Source organism: Capricornis sumatraensis, chromosome 8 (genome assembly GCF_032405125.1).
Source record: "Capricornis sumatraensis isolate serow.1 chromosome 8, serow.2, whole genome shotgun sequence".
Lineage (NCBI taxonomy): Eukaryota > Metazoa > Chordata > Mammalia > Artiodactyla > Bovidae > Capricornis > Capricornis sumatraensis.
In genome coordinates, this window is record NC_091076.1 from 42099996 (window position 1) to 42120826 (window position 20831).

Sequence of the window (20831 nt, forward strand, 5' to 3'; positions counted from 1 at the left end):
AGGGAGACTTGGAAATTTTCTTTGGAGAAGATAGAGAACTTAGGAAGGACTTGTGTGACACTTCCGGAGTGGTTTGTGAATGGAGTTTGTGAGGGGGATAATGACTTGTGCAGGGAAAGAATGAAATACTGAGCATTTGGAAAGCTTGGCATTGCCCCAAGGGGATTCAAGGAAAGGGAAATAAAAATTGAGCTTCTTGATGTGGATCATTGGCTAGCAAATTACTGCCAGTAAACAAACTCGCTTGGAATTTATAATTGATTAAGCAGTAACTGAAAATTATTCTTTATGCTTTGTCACATTTTCAAAACCAGTGACATGAACCTTATGCATCATGGATCAGGTATTTTTAAAGACAAGAGAGATTGAGAGAGGAAAAGAAGGAGATAGGAGAGAAGAGTGTGTGCATGGTTATTAGATTTGATATACTTTATAATGAAAGATTTCATATATTACTTTATAAAAAATTAATAAAAGTGTTTGTTTTATAGTAATTGATACCCATCCTTTTAAAAGGATGGACTTCCCTTTGGCTCAGATGGTAAAGAATCGGCTTGCAGTGCAGGGGACCTGGGTTTGATTCCTGGGTCAGGAATATCCCCTGGAGAAGGAGATAGCAATGCACTCCAGTATTCTTGCCTGGAGTATCCCATGGACAGGGGGGTCTGGAGGGCTACAGTCCATGGGGTCACAAAGAGTTGGACATGACTAAGTGATTAACACACACATCCTTTTAAAAAATTAATTTAAACTAAAAAAAAAAAAATGTAGCTGCCCCATTTCTCCCACCACTCCTATAACATATCTGTTCTCAGTATCTGTGAGCTCAAATTTCTATTTCTCTTTCTTCCTTCTTCTTTCTCCCTTCTTCCTCCTCCTTCACATTCCACACGGAAGAGATCATATGATGTTTGTCTTTCTCTGACCGACTTATTTCACTTAAAGCTCGATGCCCTCATGGTCCTTCCATGTTGTTGCAATTGGCAAGATTTCATCCTTTTTTATGGCTGAATAGTATCCCCCCACCTGTGTGTGCATGTGTGTGTCTGTGTACACCACGGTTTAATCCTCCATTCATCTATTGATGGACACTTAAGTTGTTTCCATATCTTGGCTATTAATAGTGCTTCACGTATGTCATTTCCAGTTAATGTTTTCATTTTCTTCGGATGAATATTTGGACATGGAATTGCTGGACCATATGGCAGTTTTATTTTTACTTTTTTGAAGTGCCTCCATGCTGTTTTCCATAGTGATTGCACCAATTTGCCTTCCCACCAAGAGTACACAGGAGTTCCCTTTTCTTAATATCCTCATCAACACTTGTTATTTCTAGTCTTTTGAATGATAGCCATTCTAACAAGTATTAGATGATATCGTGTTATGGTTTTGATTTGCATTTCCCTAATGTTGAGCATGCTTTCATGTATTTGTAGGCCATTTATTTGTCTTCTTTGGAAAAATTTAATCTTCTGACCATTTTTAAATTGGATTATTTGTTCTTTTGATATTGAGTTGTAGGAGTTCTTTTTATATTTTGGATTTTAGCCCTTTATCAATTATGTCATTTGTAATTATTTTCTCCTATTCAGTAGGTTTCCTTTTCATTTTGTTGATGGTTACCTTTGTTTTTCTGAACTTTTTAGTTTACTGTCTCACTTTATTTTTGCTTTTGTTGCTTTTGGTGTCAGATTTTTAAAAATCACTATGACCTATGTCTAGGAGCTTGCCAACTATGTTTTCTGGGAGTTTTATGGCTTCAGGCCTTACATTCAAATATGTAATCTATTTTGAGTTAATTTTGTGTGTGATGTAAGATAGTGGTCCGGTTTCATTCTTTTACCTGTGTCTATGCTATTTTTGCAATACCATTTATTGAAGAGACTGTTGTATTCCTGTTGTGTATTCTTGGCTCCTTTATCATAAATCAATCACCCATGTATGCATGGGTTTATTTCTGGGTCCTTTTATTCTGTATCATTCTCTATTCTCTTTTTATGCCAATACCATACCATTTTGATTACTATAGCTTTGAAATATGGTTTGAAATCAGAGAACATGATGCCCATCCTCTTTTGGGTTGGTAGGCTTATATATCTCTAAGTGATTAAGTTTGTGTTTATAATATGTATCTTAAGCCAAGGTGGCAAATCTATCAAGCTTGATTTGTAATAGCAAACTTTTTACATTTTCCTTAGGTCAGCTGGAATTTGTGTTGGGAATAGCTGAATACTATTTTGTAAAACTGCTTTTGTGGTTCCTTGTGATCAGTCTTTAACAATAGTTGATGATTGTTCACTTGTCATTTGTCTGTGATGTGAGGATATTAATTTTTGTGTTTAATTCACACTGTTATTGTTGACATTGGAACACATTTTACAACATCTGTTTTATTGATTTAAAACAGTTTTATGGAGATCCACTTCCTTGGCATAACTAAGCTTTTGGTCAGGATTTGGGTTTGGATTCTTTTCATATACGTCTTAGTATATTGTGTTTAGTGTGATGTGTTTTAAGGGAGCATCTTTAAACCAGATTTACTGTATGTTTTGATGCTTGCTTTTAGAGGATTTTTTTTTTAAAAATAGGGAGTCTATATCCCATACAGGAGGATTATATTTTTAGGGGCCTTTCTTATTGATTATAATTGGTTGTCAATTGGGCTGTGTTTTGTATTTTAAAATCTGGTTATCTTGAAATAATAGTTATTAAGCTTTATGATTTTTCTCCTGACTTCACTATATAAAAGCCATTGTTTTTGTTCTTGAGTTACTTGCTTCTTCAGGAATTCTTAGATATAATTTTAACAATTGGCTGTTCTTTTTTGAACCCTGTTACCCTCTACTGGTCCCATCACTTCATGGGAAATAGGTGGGGAAACAGTGGAAACAGTGGCTGACTTAATTTTTTTGGGCTCCAAAATCACTGCGGATGGTGATTGCAGCCATGAAATTAAAAGACGCTTACTCCTTGGAAGGAAAGTTATGATCAACCTAGCTAGCATATTCAAAAGCAGAGACATTACTTTGCCAAGAAAGGTCCGTCTAGTCAAGGCTATGGTTTTTCCAGTGATCATGTATGGATGTGAGAGTTGGACTGTGAAGAAAGCTGAGCCCCAAAGAATTGATGCTTTTGAACTGTGGTGTTGGAGAAGACTCTTGAGAGTCCCCTGGACTGCAGGGAGATCCAACCAGTCCATCCTAAAGGAGATCAGTCCTGAGAGTTCATTGGAAGGACTGATGCTAAAGCTGAAACTCCAGTACTTCGGCCACCTCATGAGAAGAGTTGACTCATTGGAAAAGACTCTGATGCTGGGAGGGATTGGAGGCAGGAGGAGAAGGGGACAACAGAGGATGAGATGGCTGGATGGCATCACTGACTAGATGGACATAAGTTTGATTGAACTCTGGCAGTTGGTGATGGATAGGGAGGCCTGGCGTGCTGTGATTCATGGGGTCGCAAAGAGTCAGACATGACTGAGCGACTGAACTGAACTGATCTGATCTGAACCCTCTACTGAATCGATCTACATGCACACATGTATATATAGTGTTATACACTAAATATGTATATATACACACACATATAAATTGTATAATGTATGTAGTTTTATTTATTTGTATATGTGTAAATATACAGACTCATTTATGCCTTGATATAACTTTTTGAAAGGTAGGGAATGTGATATGTATATGACTGGTTTTATACACCTTTTCATTGCTTCAGGTATAAGGTTTAATAGTGGGGATTTTGGTTTGATAAGACACACAAATGATGATGTCAGTGTTCTCTTGCAAGTAATGTGTTATCTCCTTTTTATAGGTCCTTTTGTTCTGCATCACAGCTGCCATGTACATGTTCTTTTTCAGGTATGTTCTATCTATTTACTTTAATAGAAAAAAATTCTCCCTCAGTAATTTTAAAATGATCTGTATAACTAATGTGTTTTCTAAATTATTATTCCCCACAAATGACATGATTTTTTGTTTGATTTATTTTGTTTTCTGAAGTGCTCAGAGATAAGTCACTGCTTCTTAGTGAAGAGAGAAAGAGAGGGAAGGAAGATGTGATTTTTTTCACATTATGCTTATAAGTTCATCTTGGAAAGCTGAATATATAAATTAATAGTCCTCAGATCTTGATAAGTGAATTTTTGCTTTTTTGGCCCTCAGTTTATATACTCATCACTCTCTTTATAAAACAATCAACATTTCAAATTTAAATGAGAGAAAAGTGATGGTAGGGCTTAATCTAAGTCTTTTGCAAAGGTAACCTTGCACACTAATCACCTTCTGTAAAACATTAAGTTAGTTGGTGATGTCAAAGTTGTATTTTTCATTGACACTGAGACTCTCAGGAGTGTGGGGGAGTGTTAGAATGGCTGAAAATTGTAATGCCAATAAATATGGTGTCTGTCATTGTTGCATAAACACAACCGTATGGGAGTAAGATTTTTGATTAGGAAGAGTCCACTCTTTCATTTGAAGTAATACTAGTAATTCCTGTTTGTTTCAGTCTTATTACACTCATCTGAATAGACTTCTTTCTTAATTTTTCATGATATAGGCAGAATTCAATCAAAGCAGGAAGTACAAGTCTTTTAAAATTAAAATTCACAATGATTGACAAAGACAGTTATGGATTTTAGTGAGATGTATTTGATAGATATCTTTTTTGTTTAACCTAAATAAGACAGTCAACCATAGCAGAATGTTTAAACAACTACTTTCCTCTTAGAACGTTCTAATATATATTTGATAAGCAGATGACACCACCCTTATGGCAGAAAGTGAAGAGGAACTAAAAAGCCTCTTGATGAAAGTGAAAGAGGAGAGTGAAAAAGTTGGCTTAAAGCTCAACATTCAGAAAATGAAGATCATGGCATCTGGTCCCATCACTTCATGGCAAATAGATGGGGAAACAGTAGAAACAGTGGCTGACTTTATTTTTGGGGGTTCCTAAATCACTGCAGATGGTGATTGCAGCCATGAAATGAAAAGATGCTTACTCCTTGGAAGGAAAGTTATGACCAACCTAGATAGCATATTGAAAAGCAGAGACATTACTTTGCCAACAAAGGTCCATCTAGTCAAGGCTATGGTTTTTCCAGTAGTCATGTATGGATGTGAGAGTTGGACTGTAAAGAAAGCTGAGCACCGAAGAATTGATGCTTTTGAACTGTGGTGTTGGAGAAGACTCTTGAGAGTCCCTTGGACTGCAAGGAGATCCAATCAGTCCATCCTAAAGGAGATTGGTCCTGGGATTTCTTTGGAAGGACTGAGGCTGAAGCTGAAACTCCAGTACTTCGGCTACCTCATGCGAAGAGTTGACTCATTGGAAGAGACTCTGATGCTGGGAGGGATTGAGGGCAGGAGGGAAAGGGGACAACAGAGGATGAGATGGCTGGGTGGCATCATGGACTCAGTGGACGTGAGTTTGAGTGAACTCCAGGAGTTGGTGGTGGACATGGAGGCCTGGTGTGCTGCAATTCATGGGGTCACAGAGTTGGACACGACTGAGTGACTGAACTTAACTGAAGAATGGTGATATAATTTTAACTTCCTTTGACATTATAAAAATGTTATATGCAAATATAAAATGATGTTACTTTAATTTTTCATGTAAAGGATGGACAGGCTATTAGAAGGAAAAAATGGATGAAGTTTTTAAGGTGGGGCGGACTTACTCATAATGGAGTGCATGGTATTTTATGTCGGTTATTAGTGACTGAGAAATCATTGCAGCTACCTGGAGGCATTTGTGAAATCATATGACCTACTATTTTTAACATACTTTCATATATACTTTACAACTCCTATGGTCACTTTCTTATCTTTTGGTAATTTAGGGGTGTGGTATGGGAGTTGAGAACAATGACTTTCATTTTATCAGCTTCTAAAACCTTAAATGTATTCAGATGCGTTATTCGGACAGTATTACAAGTTCATGTAGTTTATCTTTATCCTCTGTCTAATCTGAAGATACCTAGTGGGAGAGATGTACAAAAAAGATAAAAACTTAGAAACATATCTTTTCTTGGCATGCATAGGAGGAAAGTACCATGTCAAGTAAAGTTTTTTTGTGTGTGTGAGAATTCCTACCAAACGCTGGTTGTTAAGTGAAACAGTCCTTCCCAATATGGCATTTTAAGACAGCATGTTTGATCAACATTTAGCATTTCTTAGTCATCAGAAGTTTTTGAGGTTTAAAAAAACAATTGTGTTGAATACAGTGATAGTGCCCAATGTTAGTCAGGGTCTTAGGATATTGTACTTTGAAAACTGCTGCCATCAAACTAGTATTTTTGGTGTAGAAGGAAAATCAACCCTATAAATACGTATTTTGGTGCAGAGCTACGAAACCTTTTCCTGTTTCAGTCAAAAGTCTAGGTTAAAAACAACAATTTAAAATACTTTCCAGAAGGCTCAATACAAGGTTTTAGTGCCAAGATAAACATTTTCCATTTTCTGAGGAAAGGGGTTGTTTTTCTCCAAAAAGGAGCACTATCACCAAATTCCTAGTGTTCTTGGCAGAAGTTAGTTTGAATAACTCAACAAAAGAGGTTTGGTAAATGGTAAAATAAAACCATTTATAATGTACTGCAACCAAAGAAAACAGTGTTATATGTTTGTCTGAACTCTAGCATGTGTTTGGAATGCACAAACAAGTTAGTAGTTAGCAAGTCCAATTGTATTAGAATATTTTGTTTTTGAAATTCAGCTTTATTATAAATACAGATATCTTAGGACTTATTTATTCCATTTATTAACAATTACTTTAATTCTAATTGCATAAAATTAGATCAGTAAATATCAAATAATATTGTCCCTATGATTCCATTTATGGTAACCTTTACTAAGAAGAGGATAAGGGAAACATTTTGTGTTAGAAATGAATCAACTTGTGTTTTTATCCTAACCCATAAATGGGAAAAAGGGAAATGAGACCCCATTTCAATACAGAAAAGGTTTGCCAAGTTTATGTTTTTTTTAAAGAAAGAACTTAGGAAGTAGTTCCATAAGTATTTCCTTAAAGTGACATAGGATGTGATAGTTATAAAGTGAATTTACTTAAAAAACAACAGTGTTCATAGTATTGAAACCATGGTTATTAAAATATGTAGTGAAAATATCTTACTTTTGCATAGCTCTTAGTTATTTTATAGGTATAGGTCTTTTCACATTATCCCATACATGGTCTCTTTTTATCTTTTTTATTTTTTAAATTATGAAAGTGTGATATCATATTTACAGGAAACTTGGAAAATATAGAACAGTTACATACAGTTCCACTATTTATTACAGTTATTTTTTTAAGTAGATAAATTAATATTTTTAGTTGGAGTTTCAATTTCAAACTCTCAAAAATTAATAGAATGACTATACAGAAAGGTCGAAGGATATAGTAGGCCTGAAAAACACTATGAATCAATTCAACATAATTAAGATTTATACAGTTTTCACACAACAGTAGGCTACAAATTCTATGCAAGTTCCCATAGACTATAAACTAGGAGACACTAGAACATATCCAGGGACATAAAACAAGGTATGAAAATTTCATGGTCTAAAGGTATTGAAGTCATACAGAGTCTGTTCTCTTTTCACTGTGAAATTATGTTAGAAATCATTATCGAAAGGTATTTGAAAATAACCCACATATTTTCAAGCACAATGCGACCTTTACCAAGAAAGATCTTTGACTTAGCCATTGAAAGCCTCAATAAAATTAGAAGAATGAAAAAACACAGAGGGTGATTGCAGAGAAAGAAGCATTTAAATAAGGATTTAATACCAAAATGAGAAGCTAATATTAAAGACACTTAAAAAAACCCATCATACATGGTGATCTTGATTTTTAATTGCTACCCTAGAAATAAAGCTTACATTCCAATGAAATTCTGGGAGCACTTCACAGGTGTGGGTGGAGGGAAGGTAGTATGTGAAGAAAAAGTTCTAGTCTTGTTCCAGTTCTTAGCCAGTTGGCCATCCAGCTGTCTGTTGATATGAATTGGGGTGCAGTATTTTGAAGAGCGTTTTGAAAGAAAAAGCCTCTCTGTACAGTTCCAGTGGGCATTATTCATAACGATTGTGCCTTTTTTGTTTAAGCATTATATAATTTTGTATGTTATTGTCATAACTTTGCCTGAGAGCATGTCTGTCACTATCAATTCAGACTAAGCAGAAGTCATACTTGAAAACTTGATAGACTGTTTTGTCAAATGCATCTCTTTAGGGTATTTCTTTACTTCCAAGAGTGTATTTATGGGTAAAGAAATGTAAGTTTGTTTTTTTTTTTCCAAGTAAAAGGGTTTATCATAATTATTGATTCAGGCTTGCTTAGGATATTCCCAACAGTCAATGTGGAGAAAATAGTTTCTTTTGAACCACTTGCTCTTTCTTGTTTTAACTGAGAAACAAAGGAGAAAATCAACAATAACACAGACACTGCAACAAAACTATTATGCTTAATCGTGCTCACAACTTTTAAACGTTATTTTGCCTGTTTTATTGTCAACATTAGTGATCTGTGTATAAAGAACATTAATCTTTTTTTAAAATGAAGTAATCCAGTTTCATTTTTCTTTAATTTAAAATAGTATCGTAAGCATATTTTGACAACTTGGGTCCCATCTTAGTGAGTACCTAGCTACAAATTCTTTCCACCTGCCTATGCAAAGGCAGCAACAAATCCAACAATTTGTTTAAACATGTAGATTGAACAGCTCAGACTTGTTGTCATAGCAGATAATCTACAGACCATATATGACTGATTCACAGCAGACATATGTTAATCTGCTATAAACATTGGATTTTTAGTTAAAAACCAGTGCAAATTAAAGTTTATTGTGGTTGCGTTTTATACATATTTAGGAACAGTTTTGATGACTGCTAGTCCATGACTTTGCACTATTTTGTGAAGGCCAACATTAATAAACTATAATATTTCATTAGTCTCAATATATGGATGTAGATTTTTTTTTTTTTTTTTTTAGAAAAAGACACTATTTATTGATTGGCCACCCTACAGTTTTCGAGTGAAAGATGTTTCTGATTGTCCTTGAATCTGTTTACATAAACTTAATATTTTTGAAATAACAACTAGTAAAAACTTTTGACCTGGGTCTTTCAGCCATTTACTGATTTTTGAAAAACCCTTTAAATATCAGGAAGTTTCTGTATTTTTAAATTAATATCTAAAATGACACAAAAATCCAGTCTAGAAAATTATATATGGCATTTGGAGTTTAAGAGTTTCTTTCAGCTTTGGGGGAGCTTGTCTTAAATAATTAGATTTTTATTTCAAGGAGATCAGTTGCAGCAATGCTGAGTGAGAGTGAATTGAGGTTTTGAGGGGATATAGTACCAGATAATGGAGAAGGCACTGGCGCCTGGAAAATCCCATGGACGCAGGATCCTGGTAGGCTGCCCTGACACGACTGAGCGACTTCACTTTGACTTTTCACTTTCATGCATTGGAGAAGGAAATGGCAACTCTCTCCAGTGTTCTTGCCTAGAGAATCTCAGGGATGGGGGAGCATCGTGGGCTGCCGTCTATGGGGTTGCACAGAGTCGGACACGACTGAAGCGACTTAGCAGCAGCTGCAGCAGTACCAGATAATGGGAGAACACCAAGGCAATTATTCACGAGAGAAATGGTGAGGGCATCATTGACGGTTATGGTCATGACCTGATGAAGAGTAAATTTATCTAAAACAGGAGGAAGAGCAAAACACTGAAAAGTGAGCATATTAGAAAATGTGTGGAAATTACATACAAGTTTTGTAAACAGTGAGATTGACTTGCTTTTAAGACGTTCACATAGGGAAATACAGATATCATTTATTTGGAGTTCATGAGATAAACAGAGGCTATTCTTGATTGTCATATGAGCAATTTGACTTTGGACAAATTGTACAACTTCTGTATACCTCAGCTTTTTCATTATTAAAAAGTATAAATTGTTATATGGACCTCATAGGTAGGATTGTGGGAATTACATAAAAAAACAATGTCTTTCCAACTTTTTTGGATGTCACTCAAAACAAGAACTGTATTTCAAATTGTGACTAAGCATGCTGCTGCTGCTGCTAAGTCACTTCAGTCGTGTCCGACTCTGTGCGACCCCAGAGACGGCAGCCCACCAGGCTCCGCCGTCCCTAGGATTCTCCAGGCAAGAACACTGGAGTGGATTGCCATTTCCTTCTCCAATGCATGAAAGTGAAAAGTCAAAGTGAAGTTGCTCAGTCGTGTTCAACTCTTAGCGACCCCATGGACTACAGCCTACCAGGCTCCTCCACCCATGGGATTTTCCAGGCAAGAGTACTGGAGTGGGGTGCCATTGCCTTCTCCAGTGACTATGCATATACACACATAAATTTCCCTGGATAATATATAACCTTACTACTTGTAAACATTTGGATAGTTTCCATTCTAATTTGTTTCATTTGTTTTAAAAGCTGTTTTGCCCCAATAATGGATAACTCCTAGCAGTGTGAAAGACCACTGGACTAATACATGTGAGCACCTAGCACAGTAGTTGTTATTTTAGTAAAAATAGAGTTGAGAAGGGTTTGTTGTTTTTAAACTTAGGGAAGATACTTAATTAAAATAGAGAATTTGAGGAATGAAACTATATTTACTTTTAATGCTGTTGATATATCCAGTAAGATAAGGGTTAAAGAAGTGCTCATTTGCTCTAGCAACCTGATTGAAAAATTTCAGTGGTAACCTGTTGAGAAATTTCTGTAGTTGAGTTGAAATAATAGATTGAGAAATAAATGTCCCATGTTATGTACTTTTAAATACAGTGGTATCTTTCAATTATTTCTCAATAAAGTTGAGAAACACTTTTTAAATAAATAAAAGAAAATGGCAGTCCAGTGGTTAGGACTCTAAGCTCCAACATCTGAGGCTCTGAGTTCAATCCCTTGTTAGAGAACTTAAGATTCTACAAGCTGCACTGCACAACCAAAAAAAAAGAAAACGCAAAAAATGTGAGGTGTCGAAGCAGAATGAGTTTGAGAAGAGAAAGATGGGGAAAATTGTCATAGGATTAAGGGTTTTTCTTTTGCTTTCCTTCTTTATTTATTTATTTAGGTAAGAGAGATGCAGTGTGCATGCTCAGTTGCTTCAGTCATGTCTGACTTTTTGCAACCCAATGGACTGTAGCCTGCCAGGCTCCTCTGTCCATGGGATTCTCCAGGCAAGAATACTGGAGTCAGTTGCCATGCCCTCCTCCAAGGGATCTTCCCGACCCAGGGATCAAACCCACGCCTCTTATATCTCCTGCATTGGCAGGCGGATTCTTTACCACAAGCACCTGCGAAGCCCATCAAGAAGAGCTAGATTATGAGAAAGCTTAAGGGGATAAAAGAAGATTGCACAAGCAAGAGAGATTGGTACATTGGGGAATGGGAAGAAAAGAAAAATGATCCAGGATCCAGTCCAAAATGTCTACATACATGGCTCAGTTCAGTTCAGTTCAGTCGCTTAGTCGTGTCTGACTCTTTTCGATCCCATGAATCACAGCACGCCAGGCCTCCCTGTCCATCACCAACTCCTGGAGTTCACTCAGACTCAAGTCCATCGAACCCATGATGCCATCCAGCCATCTCATCCTCTGTCGTCCCCTTCTCCTCCTGCCCCCAATCCCTCCCAGCATCAGAGTCTTTTCCAATGAGTCAACTCTTCGCATGAGGTGGCCAAAGTACTGGAGTTTCACCTTTAGCATCATTCCTTCCAAAGAAATCCCAGGGCTGATCTTCAGAATGGACTGGTTGGATCTCCTTGCAGTCCAAGGGACTCTCAAGAGTCTTCTCCAACACCACACTTCAAACGCATTAATTCTTCGGTGCTCAGCCTTCTTCACAGTCCAACTCTCACATCCATACATGACTACTGGAAAAACCATAGCCTTGACTAGACGGACCTTAGTCGGCAGAGTAATGTCTCTGCTTTTGAATATGCTGTCTAGGTTGATCATAACTTTTCTTCCAAGCAGTAAGTGTCTTTTAATTTCATAGCTGCAGTCACCATCTGTGGTGATTTTGGACCCCCAGAAATAAAGTTTGACACTGTTTCCACTGTTGCCCCATCTATTTGCCATGAAGTGATGGGACCAGATGCCCTGATCTTCGTTTTCTGAATGTTGAGCTTTCTGCCAACTTTTTCACTCTCCACTTTCACTTTCATCAAGAGGCTTTTGAGTTCCTCTTCACTTTCTGCCATAAGGGTGGTGTCATCTGCATATCTGAGGTTATTGATATTTCTCCTGGCAATCTTGATTCCAGCTTGTGTTTCTTCCAGTCCAGCATTTCTCATGATGTACTCTGCATAGAAGTTAAATAAGCAGGGTGACAATATACAGCCTTGACGTACTCCTTTTCCTATTTGGAACCAGTCTGTTGTTCCATGTCCAGTTCTAACTGTTGCTTCCTGACCTGCATACAGATTTCTCAAGAGGCAGGTCAGGTGGTCTGGTATTCCCATCTCTTTCAGAATTTTCCACAGTTTATTGTGATCCACACAGTCAAAGGCTTTGGCATAGTTAATAAAGCAGAAATAGATGTTTTTCTGGAACTCTGTTGCTTTTTCCATGATTCAGTGGATGTTGGCAATTTGATCTCTGGTTCCTCTGCCTTTTCTAAAACCAGCTTGAACATCAGGCAGTTCACAGTTCACGTATTGCTGAAGCCTGGCTTGGAGAATTTTGAGCATTACTTTACTAGCATGTGAGATGCGTGCAATTGTGCGGTAGTTTGAACATTCTTTGGCATTGCCTTTCTTTGGGATTGGAATGAAAACTGACCTTTTCCAGTCCTGTGGTCACTGCTGAGTTTTCCAAATTTGCTGGCATATTGAGTGCAGCACTTTCACAGCATCCTCTTTCAGGATTTGAAATAGCTCTATGGGAATTCCATCACCTCCCCTAGCTTTGTTCATAGTGATGTTTTCTAAGGCCCACATGACTTCACATTCCAGGATGTCTGGCTCTAGATGAGTGATCACACCATTGTGATTATCCGGGTCGTAAAGATCTTTTTTGTACAGTTCTTCTGTGTATTCATGACATTGAACAGGAGACAGGGATCAAGACCATCCCCATGGAAAAGAAATGCAAAACAGCAAAATGGCTGTCTGGGGAGGCCTTACAAATAGCTGTGAAAAGAAGAGAGGCGAAAAGCAAAGGAGAAAAGGAAAGATATAAGCATCTGAATGCAGAGCTCCAAAGAATAGCAAGAAGACATAAGAAAGCCTTCTTCAGTGATCAGTGCAAAGAAATAGAGGAAAAGAACAGAATGGGAAAGACTAGAGATCTCTTCAAGACAATTAGAGATAACAAGAGAACATTTCATGCAAAGATGGGCTCAAGAAAGGACAGAAATGGTATGGACCTAATAGAAGCAGAAGATATTAAGAAGAGGTGGCCAGAATACACAGAAGAACCATACATGGCTAGATTGTGAAACCTACTTATCTGAGAGATATCATGATCAACAACCAACCAGGAGGAAATTCAAGCTCTGTTTGAAAGCTTCACACAGTTTAAGTGAAAGAGGACTGATAGATAGAAATAATGGGAAATAGAAAAATCTAATGCTTTTATGGTTTCCTGAATTCATTGTCATTCCTGAAAGATAAATTGTTAGTGAGTTGACATGGACTTGTGAAACCAGCGTTCCTCAAAAGATACATGCAGGTGAAACAAGGTACTAACATAATTGGCAAATAAAACCAGTGAGCTTACCGAAAAATACAAAACCTGTCTTATGAAAAGAGACAGTATGGAGAAAGTTGCTTTCTTCAAAGCAAATAGGAAACATGGGTTCATAAATGTTGTGAATCACTTCCTCTGAGAATGCAAAGCTTATGACTGTTATCTGACTTTACTTTTGGGAGGAGAAAATTATTCTGCCTCTTCAGTGAATGGGCTTCATCTTTGGATGAAAGTTGTGGCAAGTCTCTGTTTTCCTGTTAGGCTTTGAGATACCCATGCCTAGAGAATGAAACTGCTGAAAAAATTTTAACATACATAAATGTTTATTGATTTTGTTAGAAGGCAAACAGTAATAGTAAATAGAGAAATGGTATGAGCTGAAAATGCAGTTACTAAAGTAAGGACTTAATGAGACACAATCAGGTCAGAAGTGGTCAGTTGCCTTTCAAAAACTTGTTGCAACTTTATTTGAGTGAAAATGACAGTTATTACTGATCATAGAAAGTTCTTAGACTGGACTTTGCTGATACAAGCACTGAGATTGGAAGCGATTAAGTTTTAACTGCTTGTTTTACCAGTTATAAGGAGTGCTGGAATTCACTGCTGTCTTCATGCCTGGGTCTCTGTTTCCATTATTATCTACTGGAGTTTTCCTCGAGCTAATGAAGCGGTACTCTAGGATAGCAGAGTTGGTTAAAAGCATGAACTCTGGAGCCAGACGGTGTCAGTTCAGACCCCCAGTCCATCTAAGTTCTTTATGAGCATGGATCAGTTGCTCAGCCTCTCTGGGCCTCAGGTTTTTCATTTTAAAGTGATGATAATAACAGTACTTACCTCATGGGATTACTGTGAGTATTAAATGACTGCCACATGGTAAACTCCCAGTAAATGTTAGCTATATTTATTATTTAATTCTGAACTATAAAGATTATATATTGTATAATTCCATCTATAGGAAATATCCAGAACAGGCAAATCCAGAGAGATAGAAAGTAGATTTGTATTGCCTGTGGCTAGGGGACTTATGAGGAATGACTACTAATTGGTATTTCCTTTATATGGTGTTGAAAATATTCTAAAAGTAATTATGATAATGGCAACACAATTCTGTGAATATATTAATAACTCATTGAATGATTCACTTTGAATAGTGAGTTGTATGCTAATTTTATCCATTAAGCTATTATTTAGAAAAATCTGACCTGGAAATAGATCTTCATTGCACAGTGGCATGGTGTTTCTTGTGTGAAAAGCAGTACTTTCCTCCGTGTGTCACCTCTCAGGGATGTTACTGTTTTTGTGGGCACGTGGGCATATACTGAGAGAGAGCATCAGGAGACTTGTCTTGTTCTAAGGTGTATCTTAGGGAGGAGTGCCCCCATGGAGGATGATGGACCAGTGCACCAGAAAGCTTGCCACTTCTCTTTCCAGAACTGTCAGAACTGCAGTTTAAAGTACAGCCACTATGGAGAACAGTGTGGAGATTCCTTAAAAAACTGGAAATAGAACTGCCTTATGACTCAGCAGTCCCACCACTGGGCATACATACTGAGGAAACCAGAATTGAAAGAGACATGTGTACCCCAATGTTCATCGCAGCACTGTTTATAATAGCCAGGACATGGAAGCAACCTAGATGTCCATCAGCAGGTGAATGGATAAGAAAGCTGTGGTACATATACACAATGGAGTATTACTCAGCCATTAAAAAGAAGACATTTGAATCAGTTCTAATGAGGTGGATGAAACTGGAGCCGATTATACAGAGTGAAGTAAGCCAGAAAGAAAAACACCAATACAGTATACTAACGCATATATATGGAATTTGGAAAGATGGTAATGATAACCCTGTATGCAAGATAGCAAAAGAGACACAGATGTGTAGAACAGTCTGTTGGACTCTGTGGGAGAGGGAGAGGGTGGCATGATTTTGGAGAATGGCATTGAAACATGTATAATATTATATATGAAACGAATCGCCAGTCCAGGTTCGATGCATGATACTGGATGCTTGGGACTGGTGCACTGAGATGGCACAGGGGGATGGTATGGGGAAGGAAGAGGGAGGGGGGTTCAGGATGGGGAACACGTGTATACCTGTGGTTGATGTTGATGTATGGCAAAACCAATACAATATTGTAAAGTAATTAACCTCCAATTAAAGTAAATAAATTTATATTTAAAAAATAAATAAAATACACATATTCTTAGTTCTGAGGCCCTTTAGAATTAGACGGGTAGCAATGAGGAAGCTACAGTGGAAGTCACAGACGTGTATAAGGTCATTATTACAACACTGTCCTAATAAGGCTCAAATTTGCCTCTGATACTTACGAGTTTGGGTGTTTTTCTACTTGGCTGTTGTTCACTTGCCCAGTTATGTCCGACTCTTCGTAGCCCCATGAACTGTGGCGTGCCAGGCCTCCCTGTCCCTCACCATCTCCCAGAGCTTGCCCAAGTTTTTCTCCACTGCATCGGTGATGCCATCCAGCCATCTCATCTGCTGATGCCATCTTCTCCTTCTGCCCTCAATCCTTCCCAGATAGGGTCTTTTCTAATGAGTCGGCCCTTGGCACCAGGTGACCAAATTATTGGAGCTTCAGCTTCAGCACCAGTCCTTCCAAAGAGTATTTAGCCTTGATTTCCTTTAGGATTGACTGGTTTGATCTCCTTGCTGTCCAAAGCACTTTTACTTGGTAGTAACATTTGAAGAATACAGTTTTTAAAAAGTCTAATAAGATTGCCATGAAGACTGATTTCAGAAATATATGTAGAGGTATAATAACAGACATGCTTACTGATTGGAGGAAAAAAGATTGGAGAATGGAAATAAATTGATTTGCCTGAAATGTTTTGGCTTTTAGTGAATATATTCTCAAGTGTAACTCTGATGCATTACCGCTGATCAAAATAAAATGTCATACATCACCATTTAAAGACTGTGATCACCAGAATGCACTTTAAATATCTATGAAGTCCACTGCTAATACATCCATTTTAGTTTGAATGGAAATTATGTTTACAGTCTTTGAAAATATAAATTATCACATCTCAACCTGATTATATTTTGAGTATATATTTTGTAGATTATATTTGATTATATATTGATATTGATGACATTTTAAAGAAGAATTTTGCTGTATTTTCTGTTTATTTTGGGGGTGGTGTTTCAGAATCACTGCCCTTGACATAGAAAATTATTGAAATAAGTAGCAGGGCATAGAAGTAAATTGAAATATTTGTATAATATCATATCGTATTTTTCCTCTTTAATGATCTATTCTAGATGTTTCTTAAAACAAAATCACAGATAGTGAAAACTGGGAATATCTGGATTTATTCCAGTCTGTATCCTTAGAGCTTCAAATAACACATCCATGTATGGGGACTGCTTTTCATGCTACGCCAGTTCAGTGACAGCTTACTGGGACATCACAGCTGTCATGAGCTGAAATTCACAGTAGAACAATATTTTTCTACCATTATCAATTTTCAGCACAGATTCTGTTTCAATGTGTGACTGAGTCACTGAACCAGGAAGGTGTTTACTTGCAAGGTGAGCGAGTGGAAATGGGAGAAGCTTTTAAGTTCTCAAATTTCAGCCGGAGTCTTCCCTAGAGGAAGGAAGAAGTGGGTGTCCTCCCTTTTTTTCTGTATTCTCGTGTCAATCACAGAGCCTCTTTGTCCTGGTGGGGCCTTGCTGGTGACTGAGCGCTGTCCTCCTAAAACGCAGAATAAAAGAACATAGCTTTGGGTCCTCAGGCCTTAGAGGGTACGTTGCTTGTTACCGTCCAGGACCTGTGAATCCCAGCTGCCCTGAAATGCTTTCTGAAGTGATTTGTTCACTGAAATGGAGTAAGTAATTCTTATGGGTTTGAGCTCTTTAGGCATGTTCAGAGGAAGAATGATATTCAGAGTTACATGATGGAGAGCAGTTGAGCTTATCTTGTCTGACTTCTATCACAAAAACATCAAGTTCTAATATCAGAAGCATAATTGCTATCTTGACTTCTGTTTCTTCCTTGAGTGTTAAAAAATGCCTTTTGGATTGGATCATTCCCAATTCTGATATTTTGGATGAGCCTTCCTTGCAGGGGGTCATTATAAGATATTTTCAGGGATTCTTACAAAAGATGAGACTCACCTCGTCTTGTAAAATCACCAGCAGTTTCTTCTGGTATGAATCATGTTTCTACTGGTGTGAATCACGTAGGGAGATTAATTACAGTTGGCCAATCCTATGGAAATTACCTGGGACCTAACAATTTAAACATCATTCAAGTTTTTGATCACTTAGTTGAAGTTATTATCTATGCCTTTGGGATTTTAGCATACATCTCTTATAGCCTTCTATTACATTTTATTATTAGAAGAATTGTGTGAATGAGTGTGACCTGGACTAATGTGGCTTTCACCTTGAAAGAATATAGGCCTCAAAAATTTGTTGCTTTTTTATTATTTGGAAAAGCTGAAATAGTACCTATAAGGATGGGAAAGAAAGGTTTTGTTATCAAATGAAGTATTTCTTTTACTGATTCTGAAGCATGTACTTGTTAAAGTTCAAGGGACATGAACTGTTACAAGTGTGAATGTACACTTACAAATTACAAATGTAAGGGCTGTAAGTGAAAGTGAAAGCCGCTCAGCTGTGTCCGACTTTCTGTGACTCCATGGACTGTCCATGGATTTCTCCAGGCCAGAATACTGAAATGGGTCGCCTTTCCCTTCTCCAGGGGATCGTCCCAACCCAGGGATTGAATCCAGTTCTCCTGCATTGCAGGCAGATTCTTTACCAGCTGAGCTCTCAGGGAAGCCCCAACGGCTGTAAAGGAGTTCTCAAACTTGACTGTGCATACAGATCATTTGGGGAATATTATTAAAAATGCAGATTATGATTCAGCAGATCTGAGCTGGGGTTAGCATCTGCATTTCTTAGCTCCCAGGTGATGCCAGGGCTACTGGCACTGGGGTCACATTCTAAGTAGCAACGCTGTTAAGTCACATCAAGAAATAAATGATAAAAGTCTCCCTTAAAATCTGTAACTGAAAAAGAATCTGAGTATTTAATCCCTCTGCCTCTCCTTTTAAAAAAAAAAATTATTTAAAAATGTTTTTGGTGGCCCTGAGTCTTTGTTGGCGCATGCGCTTTCTCCAGTTTCAGCGAGCAGGGGGCCCTCTCAGCTGCAGCACGCGGGCTTCTCTTGTGGGGACTTTTGCTGCCGAGCACAAGCTCTAGGCGCTCAGGCTCAGTGGCTGTGGTACACAGGCCGAACTGCTTTGGAGCATGTGGAATCTTCCTGGCCCAGGATCAGACCCCTGTCCCCTGCATTGGCAGGCTGATTCTTATCCACTACACCACCAGAAAAGTGCCCCGCTTCTCTCATACACCAGTTTTAGTGGTTCATAGCATGTAGGGTCGGAGAAGGCAATGGCAACCCACTCCAGTACTCTTGCTTGGAGAATCCCAGGGACGGGGGAGCCTGGTGGGCTGCCGTCTATGGGGTTGCACAGAGTCGGACACGACTGAAGCGACTTAGCAGCAGCAGCAGCAGCAGCAGCATATAGGGTCAGAACGTTTCCCCCAAATATCCCACAGTCTCTAATAAAAGGGAATAGGCTTACCCTGAAGTCCTTTCCAGCTGAAATAGAAAATAGTTCTTCATAGAATCACTGTAGGTGCCTAAAGGTTATGAGGTTTCCTTTTCTCTGTCTTAACTTTCTTCTCAGCATCAACTTCTTCTAGCACTTTAATATGTAGTTTACTTTTTCTTCCCAATTTTAACTGCAAATTATCTACGTAGGATTAAAAATGATGAGTCTGTTATTCAGTAGGTGAGTAGATGTGAGACTTTTCTGATCTAAAACTTAGCACGTCTCCTCTGTTTTTAAAGAATGTGTTAATTGTACAAGTAATACACTACTAAGTTCTTTCAAAAACTTGAGATAGCATCAAAGTGCATAGTAAAAAGTGAAAGTTCTTCCCCCTTTATCTAGCTCCCTCTTCCTGCTTCTTATTTCATTTGAAACCATCTTAACATTTTGGCATATATCCTGCCAGAATTTTTTTTATACAAATCTATGGCTCTATTTATTTTTTAAAAAATAGGATCACGTACTACATATTTCCTTCAGTATTTTTCTATTTAATAGTATATCTTAAGGTTCTCTCTGTATATCACTGTCTATGGATGTACCTCATTGTTTTCAATTGCTGCAAAAATTTTTATAAACCTTTATATAATATTTTAAGTCCGATTAAAGTTTATACTGATTGTAGTTTTTCAACCAGTCACAAACTGTGCAACTGTGAACATTCTCTTAAAAATATCTTTGCATGCATGTTCTAGTGTTTCTGTAGGTTGGGCTGCTGCTGCTGCTGCTACTGCTGCTACTGCTAAATTGCTTCAGTCGTGTCCGACTCTGTGCGACCCCATAGACGGGATTCTCCAGGCAAGAACACTGGAGTGGGTTGTCATTTCTTTCTCCAATGCATGAAAGTGAAAAGTGAAAGTGAAGTCACTGAGTCATGTCCAACTCTCAGCGACCCCATGGACTGCAGCCTACCAGGCTCCTCCATCCATGGGATTTTCCAGGCAAGAGTACTGGAGTGGGGTGTAGCTACCTACAAATGTATTCTGTGGGTCAGATATGCTGTATGTATTTAATTTTGACAAATCTTGCCAGCTAGTCCATCGTATAAGGCACTCACTATGTGCCTGCCTGCATGCTAAGTTACTTCAGTCGTGTCCTGCTCTTTGCAGCCCTAAGGACTGTAGCCCGCCAGGGTCCTCTGTCCATGGGATTCTCCAGGCAAGAATACTGGAGTGGGTTGCCGTGCTCTCCTCCAGGGGATCTTCCTGACCCAGGGACTGAAGCTTTATCTCGTCTGTCTGCTGTATTACTAGGCAGATTCTTTACCTGTATTACTAGGCAGATTCTTTACCTGGGAAGCCCTATAAGGTGCTATGGATCTACTTTCCCTTCAAGAGTACTTGTTGATTCCCAGTTTGAGTTCCTGTCAATGATTTTTACCTTATCCATCAAATAATCTAAAGGGTAATGTGTTATTTCTGCCTTGGTGTATTTTTCCCTGATGACTAGTGAACTGGAAT

The 20831-nt window shown here is 38.0% G+C and overlaps 1 protein-coding gene across 4 annotated transcripts in view; it reads left to right on the forward strand.

Annotated features, from left to right (window-relative positions):
• Positions 1-20831, forward strand: part of TMEM135 (transmembrane protein 135) — a 269519-nt gene that overhangs the window by 186724 nt on the left and 61964 nt on the right. For all 4 annotated transcript variants that reach the window (XM_068976622.1, XM_068976623.1, XM_068976624.1 and 1 more), the window contains one exon: positions 3823-3869. In XM_068976622.1, the coding sequence (XP_068832723.1) occupies positions 3823-3869 (47 nt within the window). The remainder of the gene's footprint in view (positions 1-3822; positions 3870-20831) is intronic.